This window comes from Podarcis bocagei (assembly GCF_964188305.1).
Source record: "Podarcis bocagei genome assembly, chromosome: 7".
Classification (NCBI taxonomy): domain Eukaryota; kingdom Metazoa; phylum Chordata; class Lepidosauria; order Squamata; family Lacertidae; genus Podarcis; species Podarcis bocagei.
In genome coordinates, this window is record NC_138132.1 from 51,765,595 (window position 1) to 51,784,677 (window position 19,083).

Consider the following 19,083-nt stretch of genomic DNA (forward strand, 5'->3'; position numbering starts at 1 on the left):
GTTTTGCCACACACTTACCAGTTTTCTGTTTGGAGGGTGGAAATGAGAGAACTGGCTTCCTCTCTGGTGGTCTTCCTGATTGTGGCATGCCTTCCCCATCTGGCAAAAACCTCATCATCCTTCCTGCACCAGGCAAAGTTGTTTTGATTCTCTCTGGTATTTGGACAGTGCTAATGGTCTGACTTACGAATGTTTATATTTCAATGCTTGTGCAATTGTAGTTGAAACTTGTAAACCATTTAGAAGCCTATTTTGGCGTTAGGCAGTAATAGTAATAGTAATAATTTATTAAATCTCTATACTGCCCTTCATCTGAAGATCACAGGGCACTGTACAAATAATAATAATAATTAATAATAATAATAAATAATAAAAATCCATAAGAAAATCTTCTGGTTTTATGTATGTGCTGAATATGTTTTCCCAAATTGCTCTATAAGAAGGGGAAATGTTCATTCTAAATGGGCAGTGAGGGAACTCTGATGAGGAAGACGGAGAAGAGAAGTGAGTTAGAGAAGAGCTAGGGAGGTTTGCTTTGGTGCATTTCCATTTTGATTCAGGTTGTTCCTCCTCTCCCTTCTTTGGTCCCATCTCCCACATTCTTCTTCCCTTGGGTTAACTCAGAGTAACACAGTTTGGCAAGCTTGGATTTCTTCACCTGTCCTCATCCTGCCAGACGTCTGCTTTGAGATGTATTATTAATATTGATATTTTGCAAAAGCTGCCTGTACACTTTTGTTTCCTTAAGTCAATGAGGACTAGAAAGCTGCTATTTAAACTTGTGTGCGTTTTGTATCAACAGGCTAGATTTTAGCATGTGAAAGGGCAATCAGGAGTTCTGTGGAGTCCTAAGTGCCTTTGAGCTTGACAGAATATGACTCATTATGATGATTCTGGAATTTCTGGCAATTTTATGATGTCCTTGGGTGGGGTGGAATGACAGATTTTATTTTGGAAGCAGGTGACTTCCTTCCTGAAATCTCCTGGGCAGTTCGTCAGGGCCATGGGAACATTTGCCAGGAGGCATTGCTCCATCTGTCCCTGCTTGGCTCTCAGGGGGCAACATTTTTTGCTTGCAGTTTTTGTTTGCTGCTGTTGTAGCATTTGAAATCACATTTTGTGCTCTTTGAATTTGCCTGCACAAGGCAACTGGGTCACATCCAGCTCTGTTTATTTATAACAGCATCCAGGCCATCTTTAGGTCTCGTAACTGGACTTATTAAGAGTTTCTTGACGTTCCTTGCAGAGATGGAGCAAATGAGGGGTGAGGTGAAGTCCCCAGATAGAAAACAGCTTAACAGGGAATACGATCCCCAGTGTCTCTAGGTAGGGCTGGGGAAAGATCCTGAGGCCCTAGGGAACCCCTGACAGTCAGTGTAGGCAATGCTGAGCTAGATGGACCAATGGACAGCATAATGCAGCTTCCTATGTTTATATCCAGAGCACCAGTTTCTTCAACATACAGCTCAATGTTTTTTTTAACAAAAGAGACCTTTGGAGATTGGGCAATGTTGTATTAATTCAAATCTATTTCTTACCCAACACTTGTTCCCGTCTCCTATTTAGAGCTGCAACCTTTAATTCATCACTTTAATTGGGGATCAGGCAACACCTATCTAAGTAATGTTAATATGTATTCAAACCCATAGCTGGGTTGCCAGACCTCTAGGCTTCAGTCTGGCTGAAAATTATAGCATAAACACTCAGGCAGGGGGTTGTCCTCTCCCTCCACTCCCTCCCCTCTCCCAATTAACCTCCATCTCCAGGAACTTCCCCCATGACATCGCCAGGGGCCACCCCTAGGTCTGAATTTGGGCCCTGGAATATCAGGGTCTGAGATGCTCCTGACCTTGCAGCCCTCTGCACAGCAGGGTCCCATCTTCTTTCCTAGGATTAAGGGTATGTGTGGGGCTGTCAACTGAATTAACAGTTCATCTAGAGGTTCAGAACCTGTGGCTTGAATCAGGAGGGTAAAGTGTTTAAAATAAGCAATGCCACACTACAGGTGGTGACCAGTGGGGTGGATGAACTGAGAAGAGGTGGGAATAGAGGCCTCCTTTTGTCCTGTTCTTCCTTGAAAAGGGCTGTGCACAAAATTATGCCTTGTTCCATTTCCTTTAGGGAGAACAGAAAGGAGGAATGTGTTGCGAAGAGCTGCACTTCCACAATTTGTCTGCTCCATAAACTTGTTTTCAAGAGCAAGGCTCTTGATTTCACTTTTTTATTCTTTAAATGATTTTTATTTAAACATTTATTCCAGGTTAAATCCTACAAAAAACAAAATAACAGCAATAAAAGCACTTTGTCAGAGAATGGGGGTGGGAAATACGGAAAACAAAGGAATATGTAGAGGAAAGGAAGGAGGAAAAATAGTCTATTGAACATCACAAATCAAAAAATGATCACACTGTGAATTAAAACTACCATTCTCTAAGAGATTTTAGGGCAATTGTGGGGAACTTTTGGCCCTCGATGTTGCTGAATTATAATTCCAATCATCCCTAGTTTATTGGCCATGCTTGCTGGGTCTGATGGGAGTTGTAGTTCAGTAACATCTGGAGGACCAGAGGTTCCCCACAACTGTTCTAGAGAGGACATTTTTACTGATAATTTTATGGGGGGGTTGGTAAACCATTTTGAGGTTTTATTACAATCAAGGGGTGTATTAATCTTCTGAAACAAATTTGGCTCTATGGAGTCTACATTGGAACAAACAGGTGCAGAGCTGCCTTGTGGGTACTCCTCACCTATAAATGGTTGTTGGAGCTCCAGGCAACTTCAGTGGCAAAGAGTGTTTGCCCAGCTATACTTGGCTCACCAGCTAAGGCCATTCCCAGATTGGGACAGACTGGTTTCTGTAATCAGTCAATTTCAATGTATCTACTGTGGGTACAATTTAGTTGGATACAAGTGGGGATTATTTGTTTTTGTTGCTTGCTTCAAAACTATAGTGTATTGTTTTACTCATTTGCAAATTCATGGAATTTAATCAATGGACTAAAGCATGATTAATCACGTAATGCACAGGTGGGCAACCTGACACCTCCCTGAAGTTGCCCCTTACCTTCCATCCTATCAGCGTCCCTTCCTTCTAGCACATTTCCTCATTTCCCCTGGCTTTTAAAACATGCCCCTCCCTTTCTGTGCAGATCTCAGACACAAACACACAGTATTTCTTTGAGAGTAACTTATCAAACCCAGAGAGGCAATTCTGAGTTGACCTGCACAGGAAGGCGAATTCTCATCTCAGCTAACTGTGGAACAGATGAAGTGGGACCCTCAGTTAAAATGGAATTACTACTTGTTTGCTTTGACTGTGTACCCACAGTCAGCATGTGACGCCAGAAGGAGTGCAACCCTCCACAGAAAGAGGTTCCCCATTCTTGGACTAGGATATTTTTTTTAAAGGGTTATAGACTGTGGCATTACTTGTTGGGGCGCCAGTGTGGTTTAGTGGTTAGACTGTCGGACTAGGAGGTGGGTCATATCCCATCTGCCTACAAAGCTCGGCCACCATTTCTTAGTTTAGCTAGCCAACCTCACAGGGTTGGTGTGAGGATAAAAGGCTTCGGGTGGGGAGAAAAACCATGGAAGCCAATTCTAATCTCCGCGGAGGAAAGGCAAGATATAGAATGCGAGCAATGAATTAATCAGATGGGTTGAATCACCGCGGAGGCTATGCCATTCGCGTCCTCACCTCTCCCCAATCCCTAATTTACCGTACTCTCCGCGCGGCTGTAGCTCCGCCCACTCCCCTTCTTGCATCCACCTTATCCGGTGGGCGTGGCTAGGATCCGAGCGGCTGCCCTATGAGCGGCTGCGCCTGGGCCCTGCTCGCCCCGAAACCACGCCCCTTTGGAACGTTCGGCGGTTTTGATACATTTTCAGGTTCCATTGAGAAAAAAACAGACACGCGCGCAGAAGCCCCCGTAGAAATCTTGCAGAACGGGAGCCGGGAGGAGGAAGAAAGAGAGCGAGAGAGCGGCGCTGCGGGAAGGAAGCCGGAGCCCGCCGAGTGCCGGATCGTCAGCGGGGGACGCCGTCGCTGGCGGCGGCGGGAAGCACCAGAAGACGACGCGGAGGAGAGCGACGGAGGCGCCACCGCCGGGCGAGCAGCCCTTCTCCTCCTTCTCCCGGCCAGCTCGCCCTGCTTGCCCGCCGCCCAACCCTGGGAGCGCCGGGTGGGCATGAGAGCCGCGAGCCGGCCGCCCCCCGCCAACCTGCCTCTGCAGCCGCCGCCAGAGGAAGACGAAGCCGCCGCCCCGCGATGTCCAGGAGGAAGCAGAGCAAGCCCCGGCAGATCAAACGTGAGCAGCGCCGCCTCCCCGACAACTTTGCTGTCTGTCCGCCCGCTCCCCTCCCCCGTACACCCCGTTCTTGGCCGCTTCCCTCCCGCCCGCTCCGAGTAACGCCCCCCCATCCCGCTAATTTCTTCGTTATTTGCTTTTCTGTGTCCTCTCTCCACCCCCACCCCCCATGGCCAATGCATCTAAAGTTAGTGGTCGCGGTTCCCCCCGCGCCTTCCCAATTTCCAGATGTATTCAGAGTTGGTGCTTCGAGACTTCTTCCTCTCTCCCCCCGCCAAACTCTGAAGGGTTCTCCTTCCCCGGAGGTTTTCTCCCTCCACCCTTCTTGTATATCTGACTGCGGCGCGCTTAGACACCCCCCCTCGCCGCCGCCAATTATCCAGGAGTGACAAGGCGGGGGGGGGGCCTTTCTGTCCCCGACCCTTTCGACGTGGGGCTAATTGCCCGGGACCGTCCTCTTTTCTGCACTTCCACGCTTCCACCACTTTGATCTTTGCCTTTTCCCGAAGGCTCCGGGTCAGTTTCACGTCCCACTTCCATGCAACTCCTGGATCGGGTCCTCCCCGCTCCATCCCCCTCCCAATAGTCTTGCTTGCTGGTTTAGGTTTTAAGAGTCTCCGGGCGGGAGGGGGGATTGTGCGATCCCATTCTAGTCCCTCCCCCGCTGCTCAACCGCCTGCCTTTTACTTGACCCTCGTGGGAACGAACTTGGCAGTCTGCGGGGGGGGGGGTGAGGCGTCATTTTGACAGCTGCCCTGTAGATGGAGGCGGGGGGGGGCGGCGGCGTTGTCGCTCCTTGTTTGTCCCCGGATAAGAGGAATTGCTACCACCCCACCCTCGCTAGCAATGCTTCTTATTTACACAATGACCATTCTTGGAAGCTCCCCCCAGTGTCTCCTCAGAAAGCGGCAGCCCGCAAACCAGACGACCCGGTGAGGGTCTCTCTCGGGCTCCGTGGCGGCAGAAGTCCCCCCTTTTGGGGGTTGGCGGCGCGATGTCCTTTGCCCCCCGATCTTCCTGTTCCATCCCCGCCCCCTCCTCTCCTCCTTCCCTGGTGCGATCGCCAGGCCGATAGAGCCGCCCCTGATGAGAGCCGAGATAAAGGCTTTAAAATATTCCTTTCTGCAAGTCCCGTCCTGATAAGATCGCCCTGTCGGGATGGGCTGAAATTGCGATCTTATCTCGCGCTTGACTCACTCCCATCTCCTCTTGCATTAGGAAGCCTCATCTTGAGGGACTTTTGCAAATGTTGGCGGTGCGTGTTTTTAAAGGGGAGGGGGCTTGGGAGAGGGTCTTCCTTAGGAAATTTCTTGGAGGGGGGAGAAAGTTGAGGGGCTCAGACCCTGGTTAGGTTTTCACTGTCTGTGCCTGGGACATTTGGTGCCTTAAAAACACCTGCCTCTGAGTGTCTGCAGAGTGCGTTCTGGTACTCATCATTTATATCCTGATGGGCTTGTTGTCCCTGGAGGAGGAATAACAGAAAAAGGAAGTGAGAAGATTATATCTTCTGAACTAGGTGGGTGTAGACTTGTGAGTTTCACAGCACTCTTCATCAAGGAAAATGCTTTCGCATGTGCATCATTGAGGCATTGAGATTTGTATTTGTGGCCTTTGGAGGTGTGGACAGTTGAAGTGCATGCTGTGGACGTGATGCTCATTGAAGGAGGACCCTCTGATTGTGTCCGATACAGAGAATTGTGTTGCTGGAAATCACTGGAAGCGAGGCCCCTGTGAGAATGTATCCACATGCAAGGTACAGGAGCAAGCTCACTGCTGATAATGGCTTCCCAACCAGGTGAAGAGTTATGTGAAAGTTCGAAGCTTGCATAGGCCATGCTTGGACCACTCATGGACGTTTTCCCTATTTTACATCTCCTACTTGGTCATTTATTAGTAACTATTCCTGCATCTGGAGAAAAGGAAACAGTTTTGGTTTCACTTGACTATTTTTTTAAAAAGTAAAGTTGTTTTTTAAGGTACATGTTACAAAATCCCAACTCTCCCCCACTTTTGTTTTCTCTTTTTTGCAGTTGTTATATATTGGAAATTAATAAAACTATTTTTTAAAAGGTACATTTTAATACTCTGCTAGGTTGTGGGAAGGGTCATCAAACCATAGAGATGTAGAGAACTAGAAGGGACCCCTCAAAGGTCATCTGGTCCAAACCATCTCAACACACACTGTCACCCATCCAGTTTGAAACCATACCGGACCCTGCTTAGTTTTGCAAATGTGCCAGCAGTTTTTATTGCTGAACCACCAGGGGGTGCTTGCAAGGTTCCAGGTCCAATCCCTGACACCCCTGCCTGAAACCCTGGTGAGCTGCTGCCAGTCAGAGTAGACAGTACTGAGTGAATTGGACCAATGTTCTGCTTTTGGATGAAGCGCCTTCCTATGCCCCATTCCCACAAGTTCTCTTTATGATTCTTTCTCCTCCTTGCTCTTGTACTGCTGCTTATCTTGTCCTCCCTGATGCCTCCGATCTGCATATCCATAACCCAATTAAGTTTTGGTAATCCTTGATTATTTCCATATCCAGGAACATCAATGTTAGGCACCACCCTCTCTGCAAGTTTAACTCTCCTGGGCATTCATATTGGTGTCTCTGGATCAAACACTTCTCTTGAGGTTCTCAAACTGATCCCTCAAAGGTGGTCTGGATTCAGGTCAGCCATCTAGGAAAGTGATTGTTTGTTTTGGGGGGGGCACGGGGGATTTTAATATCAACTACTGGAACATTCCCACTGGCAGGTTTGACTGCTTTTTTCTGCTCCCTTCCTTCCTGAACAGATCTTAGCCACTGATAAGGCAGAGAGAGAGAGAGATGTGTGTGTGGATAGGGAAGCAGGGCCCCATGTGATAATATTGCTTTATCTTCCCCTGGAAATAATTGCTATACTAAGCTGCATCTACCTGTTTGCCTGCCTGAGGTGATTCCTTTTACTGATAAGAACAAAGCAAACTTTTTTTTTTAGGGTGATAGTTACCCCTGCTCACACCCCTGCAATTTCCATTAAGTTTTCTGAATATCCAACTTCTTCCTTGCCTCACAACAACTTTTTTTTCCTTTAGCCACTCCCATTGTTTGTGGGGGTGGGACTTCCATGCCATCAGCTGCTTCATTATTTTGGATGTCTTCTATTTGGGGGAAAGCCATAGCTCAATGGGAGAGCATCTGCTTTGCACGCAGCAAGTCCCAGGTTTGCTCCCCTTCCCAGCATCTCCAGGTATAGGGATGAGAGAGACTAGTGCCTGAAACCCTGGAGAGCTGCTGGCAGTCAGTGTAGACTGTATTGATGGGGCAACACGTTCCTATACAATAATAAGTTTGTAACAATCTGGGATCCTGCTGGCTTGAAAAGTGGGTACTAATCCTCTTATACAAGGGGAATTGGGTCGATTTGACAGATTTCCACCCATCACAGTGGAAAACCAATGTGAGGAATTTCCCATGTTCAATATGTGCTTAACTCGCCTCCCCTGCCCCCGTTCTTTAATTTCCCCAGGTTTCAGTCCAGGAACATATGAAACAATGAGTGCTTTTGGGCACATGCAGAGTGCATCTTTCCCTTGAAATATTTGGGATTAGGCATATGAGCTCCTAGTTAGAAGGAATGGGTTGCAGGTGGGATTATATCTGGAACGCTTGAAGAGAATGGGAGGGAGGCTAAGCCCCAGGGGTTTCTGCGATGATGTTTTTGGCATTCAGCTGTGCTGTGCGAAATGCTCCCAGATTCCCTCAAATGATCCCGTGACGTGTGTAATGTGTACACCAAGAGTGAAGTTCATGAGGGGGTTGAGGGGCTGGTCACGTTCGCCCATTTCTTTTTGTGTAACTGGAGGATTTGTGGGTCTGTGTGAATTATCCGGTGTTGGGTGCGAACCTTTAAAACAAGAAGAAGGGAAACTTCTTAATGACAAGCAGGCTGGGGAACTGCAAGGAAGGCCAAGTGCTGCTTCAGTTGTGGGCTTAGGAAAGGCGCAAAGTGATCTGCCTGCTTCTTTTCTTTGGCCAAGGAAAGTGGCGCCATCCAGGACTGCAGGCCTCTTAGCCGCCCCCTGGCACATGCCTAGCAGAGATCCTGTGGCTTCCATCTTCCGGAAGATGCCGTTTGTTTGGGTGGTGTGTCTTCCTCTCTCCCCCCCCCCCTTTCTCCTTTCAACTTTCCACCCTGTTTTGTCTTGCCAGGAGTTGTTAGGTCTTTCTGAGCTGCTGTTGTGCATTAATTTCCAGCTCCTTTCTTGTCACCCCCGTGCGCTGTTCTCCATTTAATAAGGAGCCAAAGGTGATCCGAAGATGGATTGGGATGTTTGCAGGGATGGGCAGCTCTGTGAATACATTAAGCTGACTTGCACTTGAAAGCTCCAGGCTGCTGCTGCGGCTCCTCCTTCGGTTTCTTCAGAGATGCGAAGGGATGATAAAGTGGAGGATGTTGATGGGAGGCCAGATAGAGATGGCCAGAACTGATGAAGGGGTTGGAGATGGCAGATAGGCACCCTTTATTGTCCCCACCCCACCCTCCGTTGGCATGAAAATGGCAGTCAGCAAGTACACAGGGCAGTGAAATACGTGGGTGTTTAGAAAAATTGTTCTTTTTGTTACTTTGCTTTCTCTCAAGGGGGAGAAAAGTATGCATGAGTTAAGGCTCTTGTAACTGAGCTGCAGACCTTTTTTTCCTTTTTCTTTAAGTAGATGTCAGATCATCTCTGCCTTCCTGATTCATATCTGCTGACTTGAGTTTGCTTCACTGCTTCTTGGCTCCATTTCTATTCTCAATCTCCCCCCTCCCCCCTCCCCCCATGCCTGATGTGAAATGCAGATAAATTTGAAAGAAGGGGGGATCTACGAGGGGGAGGAAGCCTGGGAGATTGACAGAAAGTGATTAGATGAAGATGAGACGTTGGATTATATTTAACCAGCTAGTTGGTGTAAGTTATTATTATTATTACTATGATAATGAATTGCTTCTCAGGCCACAGATATGCTGCCATTTGTTTGCATTTTTTAAATAGGAGAAATACTATACTAGTGGTTCCCAAACATTTTGGGTCCTCTACTCTATTAAAAACATTATTCAAAATAGCAATTTGCCCAGCCCACTAAGGAAAATGATAACGCACTAAAATTCATTAATTGCACATTTATTCAAAATTCAGTTATAAAACTATTTGATTTAATTAATTCAACCAAATTGATGAACTTGGTCCAGTGATGCCAGATTTCAAATTCTGATAGTCGTTTACACCTCCAGCACCCCCTCTTAGTGCCCCATAGGTAATTTCAATGCCACCGGGGGCTGGTACCACTCACTTTGGGCTTTGCCACAGGCGACACTTTGCCTGCAGGTCATCTCCAGTAGGACTGGGAGCGAACCCCACCTGAAGCCCTGGGGAGCCACTCCTAGTCAACGTGCCATGGGGAAGTCAAACATTTAAAGTACACAATTTCATTCCAAAGACTCTTGGGAATTGTAGTTTACAGAGCTACAGTTCCCACATCTTAACAAACTGAAGTTCCTGGGATTCTTGGGGCGGGGGATGCATAAGCCATGTGCGGAGGATGGGCTTTCAGTGTATGGTGTGGATCTGCCCCTGTAGACGGCCCAGTGGTCCCACTCATTCTAAGGCACCTTCCTAGGAAGATGTCAGTTAATCAACCTGGTGGGCTTGTATGTGCAAAGAGTCTGTCCTCCTTCTGTCCCGTCCTGCGGAGGATGTGCGTGCCTTCCGAAGTGCCACAGCAGTTACTAGCCGTGACTGTTCGCTACAGAGATGACTAAGAAAGTCATCCCTTACCACTGGTGGTGTGAAGGTCACTCCGATTTCAACTGGAGTTTAACCACATCTGTTGTTTATGGTTTGTTTATTTTGGGGCCACCCCTCAGCTGAAGTGCTTGTGAAGGGAGGACAGTGCACAATAAAAATGATAATACAATAAGAAGTAAAAGGGCAACCTGAGAAGGGCCCAGCCTTGGAACCAGAGCATTTTCTTTCTTATAGTTCTCAAGAAGAGGAGCCTTCCTGGACCAGACCAAAGGCTTGTGTAGTGTAGCCTCCCATTTCCCAGGAGTAGCCAAGGTGATGCTCCCCAACAGGTCCCGAGAAGCCCTGTTCCTCCTCAGCAAGAGGCATTGAAAAGCGTACTGGCTCTGATCTTGGAAGTAGAGTATAGCCTTCATGACTGCAAGCCATCAGTAGCCTTACTCTTCACAAATCTGTCCCACCCCTGTCTTAAATTGTTGGCCATTGCTGCATTTCATGGTTGTGAATTACAATGACATGCTGTCTAAAGGAACACTTCCCTTTGTCTGCTCCACATGCCCACCTCCCAGCGTCAAATCCAAACAGTGGTAAAAGGTCGGCAGAGCAGTTTGAAAGCCAGCTTATGTTATGTGCTGGCCAACGAAGAACTACTTTGGAAAGAAAATTGTATCACGGCTGACACCAGGCAGACCCTCTACCCTTATACTGCTCCTCTAGCTCACTGTGGCCTAGTAAGGTTGGGGAAGATTTGACCCTCCAGCGTCAGCTGGATTCCATCTTCCTTCAGTACCAGGCAGCGTGGACAGTGGTCAGGGATGATGGGAGTTGTAGTCCAGCGACATTTGGAAGGCTGCAGGTTACTCAGCCCATGCTGCACTGGCTGGCAGAAGACCCACGGCTGTCAAGGGGATTATGCCCCTGAATACCAGTTTGCTGGGAGTCACAGGTGGGCAGGGTGCTGCTCAGGTCCAACTTGCAGGCTTCCCACAGGCATGTGATTGACCCCTCTGAGAACAGGATGCTGGACGGGTCACTGGCCTGATCCAGCAAGCTCATCTTCTGTTCTTAAGGAACTTCTAACTAGTATTTGCTGAATGTCAAGAGGTACTATTCCGTCCCTTATTTTTCCTCTGATAAATATTTCATAAGCTATTGTTCCGTTATTGAAATGTTGCAGTCCGATGAGCAGAATCCTTTTGGGAGAGATGTCATGGCTTTTGAGAGACAATTCCCTCCAGCTGAGGGCTGGGAGGCTTGGCTGCTGCAATAATTAGGACTTGGTAGATCCCATTTCCTGGACCCTTTTTATTTTTTAATGCCATTTTTCTGCCACAAAGGCCTTTTGAATAGTTCACTGTCTAAAGTTTAAATGTTTGTGAAGGGTTTGTTTAGAGCTCTTGCTTTGTATGCGGGAAGGCTCAGTGTCCAACGCCAGGAATCTCTGGTGAAAAAGGATTCTTGTGGCAGACTCCCCACTAAAAAGGCCCAGACTGTGGCAAAGGATAATGTCACTGTGGCAGCAGCTTCTTTTCAGACATGCTTTTGTACGTCATGTGTACATATGGTGATGCACTTCCTGAATTATCCTGGGTTCATAGCATTTAGGACAGCCTCCCCCAGCTTAGTGCCCTCCAGACCTTTTGGAGAGTTTGGGCTTTCAACTGGCATTTGGTTGGCCACTGTGAGAACAGGGTGATTGATGGATTAGGTGGGTCTTGGGTCTGATCCAGCAGGGCTCCTGCTATGTTCTTACGACCACAACTTCCATCATCCCTGACCATTGGCCATGCAGGCTGGGGTGGATTTAGGCTGTTAAAGGTGAAGATGCAGGGCCTTCCACTTGGCTCAGAAGCAAACTAGAGAAGATCAAAAGGAATTGGTGTGATGTGAGCACCTGGGGGAAGTTAACAGCCTCATTCCAGACCAGCTTCTCACCTGTTTTCAGTGACAAGCCTTGTGTGCGTGGCGCATGGCAATGCTCAGGTTGAGAGGCACCCAAAGCATGGTGCCTTTGTCAGAAAGGAAGTCCTCCATCGTACAGTGCATAATTAATTTGATAGGTTAGATACATCAAGATGGCATTAAAAGGGATTGGACAAATTCATGGAGGAGGAAAGGGGCTGTTGATGGCTACTAGTCATGGTAGTAGGGAACCTCCAGGTGCAAAGGTAGTCTATCTCTAAATACCAGCTGTGACCAGACATTTGTAGCTCAGTAGCAGAGCATCTCCATTGCATCAGATGGTCCCTGGTTCATTCCCTAGCATGTTCAGGAGGGAGTGTAGTGCCCTCCAAATGACGTCCTGGAGAGCTTCCACCACTGTAGGTGATACTGTGCTTGATGGACCAATAGCCTGATTTGGTAGAAGGCAGCTCTCTTGTGGTCTTAGCTGCTGGAAAGGCTGTTCCTGTCATGCCCTGCTTCTCCGATTCCTGGAGGCTTCTGGTTGGCTCCTGTAGAAGCAGGATGCTGGATTCGATGCACTGTCAAATGGATCTAGCAGGGCTCTTCCTTATTTTCTTCTTCTTCAGAATACGGCTGAGTCTCTAAAAGCTAGAGTATGGTGTGAAGGCGCATGAGGCCCCCACCTTGCTTAAACCTAGCACATCTGGATCAGTGTTAGGGTGGGTGACTGCTAAAGAACCAGATGTATGCCACCACAATGGGAGGAAGTGAAAAGCCAGGCTGCATCCTGGAGCACTCTTCTCACATGGCAACGTGGTTCTTTGAGAGTGTACATCCCGGTCGCACATCCCTGCCCCATATCTAGGTCAACCAACCTGTATAGCATTTGCATCACTCTCCTGTCTGTCTGGATGTTGGGTTCATCTGTCCTCATCTTATGCTGACTTTGGGCGGTCCATTTCCAGAGCCAAACCTGATGATGAGAGTAAAGGAGAAAATAGAGCTAAGTGTCAGGTGTCATCAGCATAATAGCCCCCTGAATGACCTTGTGCAGCAGCAGCATGTGGCTGTTGAAAAGCATGGGAGACAGGATGTGACTCTTCAAAACTCTGTAGGACAGTTCGCACCAGGAACAGGGAAAGTCTCCCAGTATTGCTGCCTTCCAGGGTAGGAGCAGAACCCTGGCCAAGCATAGGCTCCCATCCTGTCCCAAACTGCAGAAGGATACTATGGCTGTTGGTTATTAAAAAGCCACCAAAAGACCCAGGAGAATCAATAGTGCCACAGTGTGGCACTCCTGGTTGAGGTCATCTACCAAAGCAAGAAAGGCAGTTAGTGCCCCATAGTAAAGGTAAAGGTACCCCTGCCCATACGGGCCAGTCTTGACAGACTCTAGGGTTGTGCACTCATCTCACTCTAGAGGCCGGGAGCCAGCGCTGTCCGCAGACACTTCCGGGTCACGTGGCCAGCGTGACAAAGCTGCTCTGGCGAACCGGCACCAGAACAGCACACGGAAACGCCGTTTACCTTCCCGCTATAAAGCGGTACCTATTTATCTACTTGCACTTAAGAGTGCTTTCGAACTGCTAGGTGGGCAGGAGCTGGGACCGAATGATGGGAACTCACCCCACCGCGGGGATTCGAACCGCCGACCATGCGATCAGCAAGTCCTAGGCGCTGAGGTTTTACCCACAGCGCCACCCGCGTCCCTTTAGTGCCCCATAGCCCGATGGAAATAGACCCAGTTCCCAAAGTGCTTGAAGAAGATGATAACATCCTAAGAGCTGGTCTGCTGGGGGCCCATCTAGTCCAGCTTCCCTTGTTGACAGTGGCCAACTTGATGCTGAAATGGGAAGTCAAATTGTGATTCCCTGCAAACTGGTATTCAGAGGCATTTCGAATCCTCTTTTAAGGCTTTCTAAGTTGGTAGCCACCACTATGTCCCATGGCAGCCAATTCCATATTTTAACAAAGTGATGGGTGAAGTCCTCTTTGTCTGTCCTGAGTCTCCCACCACCCAACTTTATTGGCTCTGGTATTATTATGAGAGAGGGAGGAAAACTTGTCTCTGGTTGGATCCACTTTTTAAAAGACACAAAGCGCGCAATTTTACAGAACTCTATTTGCCTTCTCCCCTTTTACTTGCACCCCCCTTCCCCAAACAACAAAGTTGTGGTGCCTTTCCAACCGCTTTGGCCACGAATGAAGCCCGTAAAACACAAGGCAACTTTGACCCCAGCTAGCTGCTGGATGCTCTTCCCCCCTGCCCCGGTTCAGCCAGCGGTGGCAAGCGCCCTGTGGAGGTTTGGCACGTAATTGCTTTCACTATTAAGGGTTTTCAGAGAGCAGCCTTAAGCGCAGCGTCTCTCTCTCTCTTTCATTCCTCTTCCTTTTTGGCTGGAGCGTAGATGCTGCGTTGAGTTAAGGCAGTAAAAGCTTGATTGTAACTGGGAGCTGATGGTGACTCCGATAAGGGGATCAGAACATCCAGCTATCAGGCCATGCCGGGGCTTTAATTTTTAAACCCACTTTTCTGTGTTCTCCTGGGCTTTTGCCCTGGCAATCGGCTAGCTAGCTGTTGTTTTTTTAGTCGTCCCCCCCCCGCCAAGGTTGCTGCAAGTCAATCAGATAACTGCATCCGTAACTATAAAGACTATTTTAATACCTTCGTCCACCCTTCATCCTTCATTTTTGTTTTCTGCTCCTCCCATCAGGTTTTTCTTTTCTTTTATGACAAACCTACATAGCAACCTCAAGGTGCACCCTGGCACCAGTTGTTTTGTTTCTCTCTCCTTCTCTTTTGTTCTGCTGTTTGATAGTTGTGGACAGCTGATAATAAAATAAAAAAGAGAGAAGAAGTCAGGGAGCTGATCCCTAGCCGAGATAGCTGGTTACATTTATTAACTTCAAACACGGGAGTGTGGGCACACACAGAAAATGATCAAACCTCTTGGCAGCTGTGTATATGCGTTTCTGCAAGCAGTTACAGTCCTGGGCTCTTTAGATTGAAGGGAATGATAAAAGCCTGCAGATTGATCTGGTTGCGATTGGGTGGTTGTGCACATTTAATGTTTTTTAAACAAAAACAAAAACACGCGTGCGCGCACACACACACCTCTCCAAACAAAGCAAAACTCTCTTGTGGGAGCACGGAGGCAGAAATTGTCTGTAAAGTTTTGTAGGAGCATTTCTCGCCTCCCCACCCCGTTCCCCGAAACCCTCCCCCCCTTTCCGTTTTTTGCTTTCTGCTGAAGCAGATCTGAGCTGCTGATAAGCAAGGGACTCGATCTCTCCTCTGATAAAGATTGCCAAGTAAGATAAAGGTTTCCTTATCTCTACCAAACAGACGGCAGCAGGATTCGCCTACTACAATAACAGACCCTGGAAAGGGGAGGCAGGAGGGCTCCAACGATTTGTTCCATTGCAAATGTGATTAATGCAGGCATTTTAATTATCTGATTGAGATGGGGAGGGGGGAGAGGTTGGGCCCTTCCCCACACTCTTGCTGTAGCGCGTGTGTGTGTGTATATATATATATATATATATATATATATATATATATATATGTAATATAATGTGTCCTTTTTCTTTTCTTTTTAGACTTGATTTCTCTTCTGGGTCTGTTTATCAGCCCCAGATGTTGCTTCGTTCCAAGTAAGCTTTTAGATCCTTATCTTCCATTCTGCTAAGTGTAGCAAATATGTCTTTTTAATAAACTCGAAAGGCGAGTCTTAAATCCTTGTGGATAGTCCCTGAGCTGTGGTACGGTGGTGTCGCTTAGCTGGCAGTTAGGTGACTCCTGTCCTGGGTCTGACCTCTCTGCTGCAATGCTTTAGACTGAGTGGCTCTTGCACCCTTACTTGGCTGCCTTGCTGGTAAAGGGAAGTCGGGCAAGTCAGCTTCAAGGAACCTTGGGCAGTTTAGGAGATGGAATATCCCAGATTCTACTACCTCCCAAACATAAACACACCACATGGTATAGGATGCTTGTTGAAGCTATTTGCATAGTTCCTCCCCCCCCCCAATTAACAGACTCTTAAAGCAAACATACTTTTTGGAGGGTACTCTCTTGCTGAGCGCGGAGCATTTAAGGACATGGGAAGCTGCGACACTTTATTTATTTATATGTTATTTATTAAATTTCTGCTTCAAGGATCACGGGGTGCTTTACAACACAAAAATACATAACATAGTAACAAACAAAAACAATACCCCCACCCCCCGCAGTGTAAAAGGCCACAGATAGTTTAATTAGCCATAGGCCTAGGAAAAGAGGAATGTTTTTGCCTGCTGCCTAAAGATATGCAATGAAGGTACCTGGCAAGCTTCCCTGGGGAGAGCATTCCACAAGCTGGGGGCCACAGCAGAAAAGGCCCGTTCTTGTGTTGCTGCCCTGCACCTCTTGCCAAATTCTGCACCTGCTGAAGTTTCCAAAACTGTCTTCAGAGGCAGCCCCACGTATAACACATTGCAGTCATCTAACCTTGAGGCTGATGGAGCATAGACAACAGAAGTTAGGCTGACCCTGTCCAGATAGGGGCACAGCTGGGCGACTGGCACTGCACTATGGAGCCCTTCCCACATGCCCGAAGGGGGTCTATCTTACATGTACCCCTATGCAGCTGGATCCGCCCCTTGGTCTTCCTAGTGGCTGGCAGAGGCTCTCCAGTCTTTCCTGATCCTTTTTACTTGGAGATATCCGAGACTGAAATTGGGACTACCTGCCTGCAGAGCATGTACACAGTCCCTGAGCTGAGTCTCATATGGGCCCTGCCAGCTCCTGAATGTCTTGTTGCTATGAATGTAACTACTTATTTATTTGTTTCCTATTTGATTTATTTTGTCCTGTATATATATGTCTACTCCAACATTAAGCCCTATTTGACTTCAGTGGAGCTATTGGGCAGCAGTCTTATTGATTAGAACACTGTTCATTGATTTAAAAAGATCCTGCCAAGGAGTGTGTGCGCACATGTATAATTTTTAATGAAAATAGTTTTTTCACTCTGCAGGCAGGAAGCACCTTCATTTCAATAGGCATTCCAAATTTCCCTTCTGCTTTCAAGATGACGCTTGCTATGAAGCATTAGTGCATGGTATAAAAACAAAGGGTGGTTTGTGTGTTAGAAGAATTGTTTTATGCTGGTGCACATTTGATGAACCATTTGACTAAATACCAGCTAACATTCCTTTATTAAGGTGACAGCACTAATTAAGAGGGAGGTCCTGAGATTTTGGGGTAGGGGAGGAGTGAGCCTTGCTGTAGTTGAGGAAACATCCCACTTCTGGCAGATATTGGGGGAGGAATTTGGTTCAGTTTGTATTTAAAGGCGAACCAACATAATTCACACTTTCCGAAACAACCTGTGAATAGAGATGCGGCCCTCCTTTGAAATTCATACTCCTACAAATTTTGTAGCAGATCTCCAGCCAAGAAATACATATGGAAATGCATACACTGTGATAAAGTGTGCATTAAAAATGCACATATCACACACAAAAATGCAATCCGTTTGGAGAAATTAGGAACATTTGCATATAAAAAGTGCATGTTAGGAGAAATTCACACCAAAATGCAAATGAAATACCATGAGGACTTACTGGTAAACAAATCTAAAATTGATGTAGAATTATGGAGAAGACTGAAAAAATGAGAAACCGAAAGAAGCCAAAATTGAAATTCTGGCCCAACTCTACCAGTGGGGCCATCCAGAAGTTGTTGGACTGTGATTCCCAGCTTCCCTGATCACAGAACATGCTGGTTCTGGGGGCTGCTGGGAGGTGCAGTTCAACAGCACCCAAGGGGCAACGAATTCTCAGTCAAAGTGTCAGGTGGCACAGTGGGTCAGTGTTTCTGGCTGCCCACCCAGGGAGATTCCTGCATTGCACTAGCAGCCCCTCAGGGTCCCTTCCAGCTGTATAATTCTATCTATGACTTCTATGACAGATTTCAGCCGAAGAAAATGGGAATGGGAAAAGGGCTGGTTACTGCAGCAATTTTTGCTTAGCTTTGTGGTGCACGGGGGGGGGGGGATATGTTGTGTTTTCAGTTCTTACAGTTTCTAGAGCTTTGGTTCTCTCCCCATCCAGCCTCACTGCCATGTGCTCACCAGTTCCAGATTGGCATTTGTTGTGTTGATGCAAATCTGATGTGAGTCTTTGCTTTTGGTATAAGTGTCAGCTCCTGCCACAGACAGACCTCACGGTCCTGTTTGCTCAGAGGGAGTTTGTGCATTTGTTTGAGGCTGGAGTGACCGGGAATGGGAAGTTTGGAGGAATAAATTAGGAATCAGTTCGTGAGCATGCTGGTTTCCCCAGACGCTTCGTCCTTCAAGGCCTGACCCTTAATTTTAGAAGTATGAGAGTGGCTTTAGCTGGCCTCATGGTCAAGATGGGACACTTGGTGAGCCCACATGCCCCTGAAGTTTAGCCGACTCTGACCAGGGATCAAGAATTTAGTGTGGCCGGCCCTGTCCTGTGGAACTCCTTGCTAGTAGAAGTTCAGCAGGAGTCATCCCTGTTGTCTGTCCGATGTCTTCTAAGCACCATATCATTCAGACGGGCCATTCAAACCTGAGATTATTTGCCAACTAGCTTTACGGATGTCTTTGACCCTTTAAATGGTTTTAACTGCAGGGTGGTTGTTGTTGTTTCAGATTGTATACATCCTTGAAATATTTTATGTGAAAGTGTGGCTTATAAATCTGTAAATAAATAAATAAATGCACACTGTGCATGCATGGAACACCCTTCTTTAATACTACTGCATGATTTCTGAATTCACCTCTGCTGTTACTCTCACACTCAGTTTGGGGCTACCTTTTGAATCCTCCATGTGGTCCTAAAGACCAGTTTACCTTCAAAATGGCTTTGCCTGTGATTTACCGTATTTTTCGCTCTATAGGACGCACCTTGTTTTAGAGGGGAAAACAAGAAAAAAAAATTCTCCCCCTCTCTTCGCAGCGCCCCTCCAGCGAAGCGGCAGGAGAAACGGAGCCCCTTCCATATCTCCTCCCGCTTAGCTGAAGGGGCGCTGCGCCTTAGCTGAAGGGGCACCTATCCTTCAGCAAAAGGAACCCGAAGCCTCCGGAGCGAAGCGGGAGCTCC

At 47.4% G+C, this 19,083-nt stretch overlaps 1 protein-coding gene across 4 annotated transcripts in view; it reads left to right on the forward strand.

Moving 5' to 3' along the window:
* The first annotated feature begins 3,894 nt into the window (after positions 1 to 3,894).
* Positions 3,895 to 19,083, forward strand: part of ZFPM1 (zinc finger protein, FOG family member 1) — a 119,139-nt gene continuing 103,950 nt past the window's right edge. For 2 of the 4 annotated variants that reach the window (XM_081202595.1, XM_081202596.1), the window contains exon 1: positions 3,896 to 4,307. In XM_081202595.1, coding sequence (XP_081058721.1) covers positions 4,268 to 4,307 — 40 coding nt within the window. In that variant the 5' untranslated portion in view covers positions 3,896 to 4,267. Of the gene's footprint in view, positions 4,308 to 6,955; positions 6,975 to 19,083 lie in introns of those variants that run through there. The other 2 variants (XM_081202599.1, XM_081202598.1) reach the window with 2 other exon arrangements.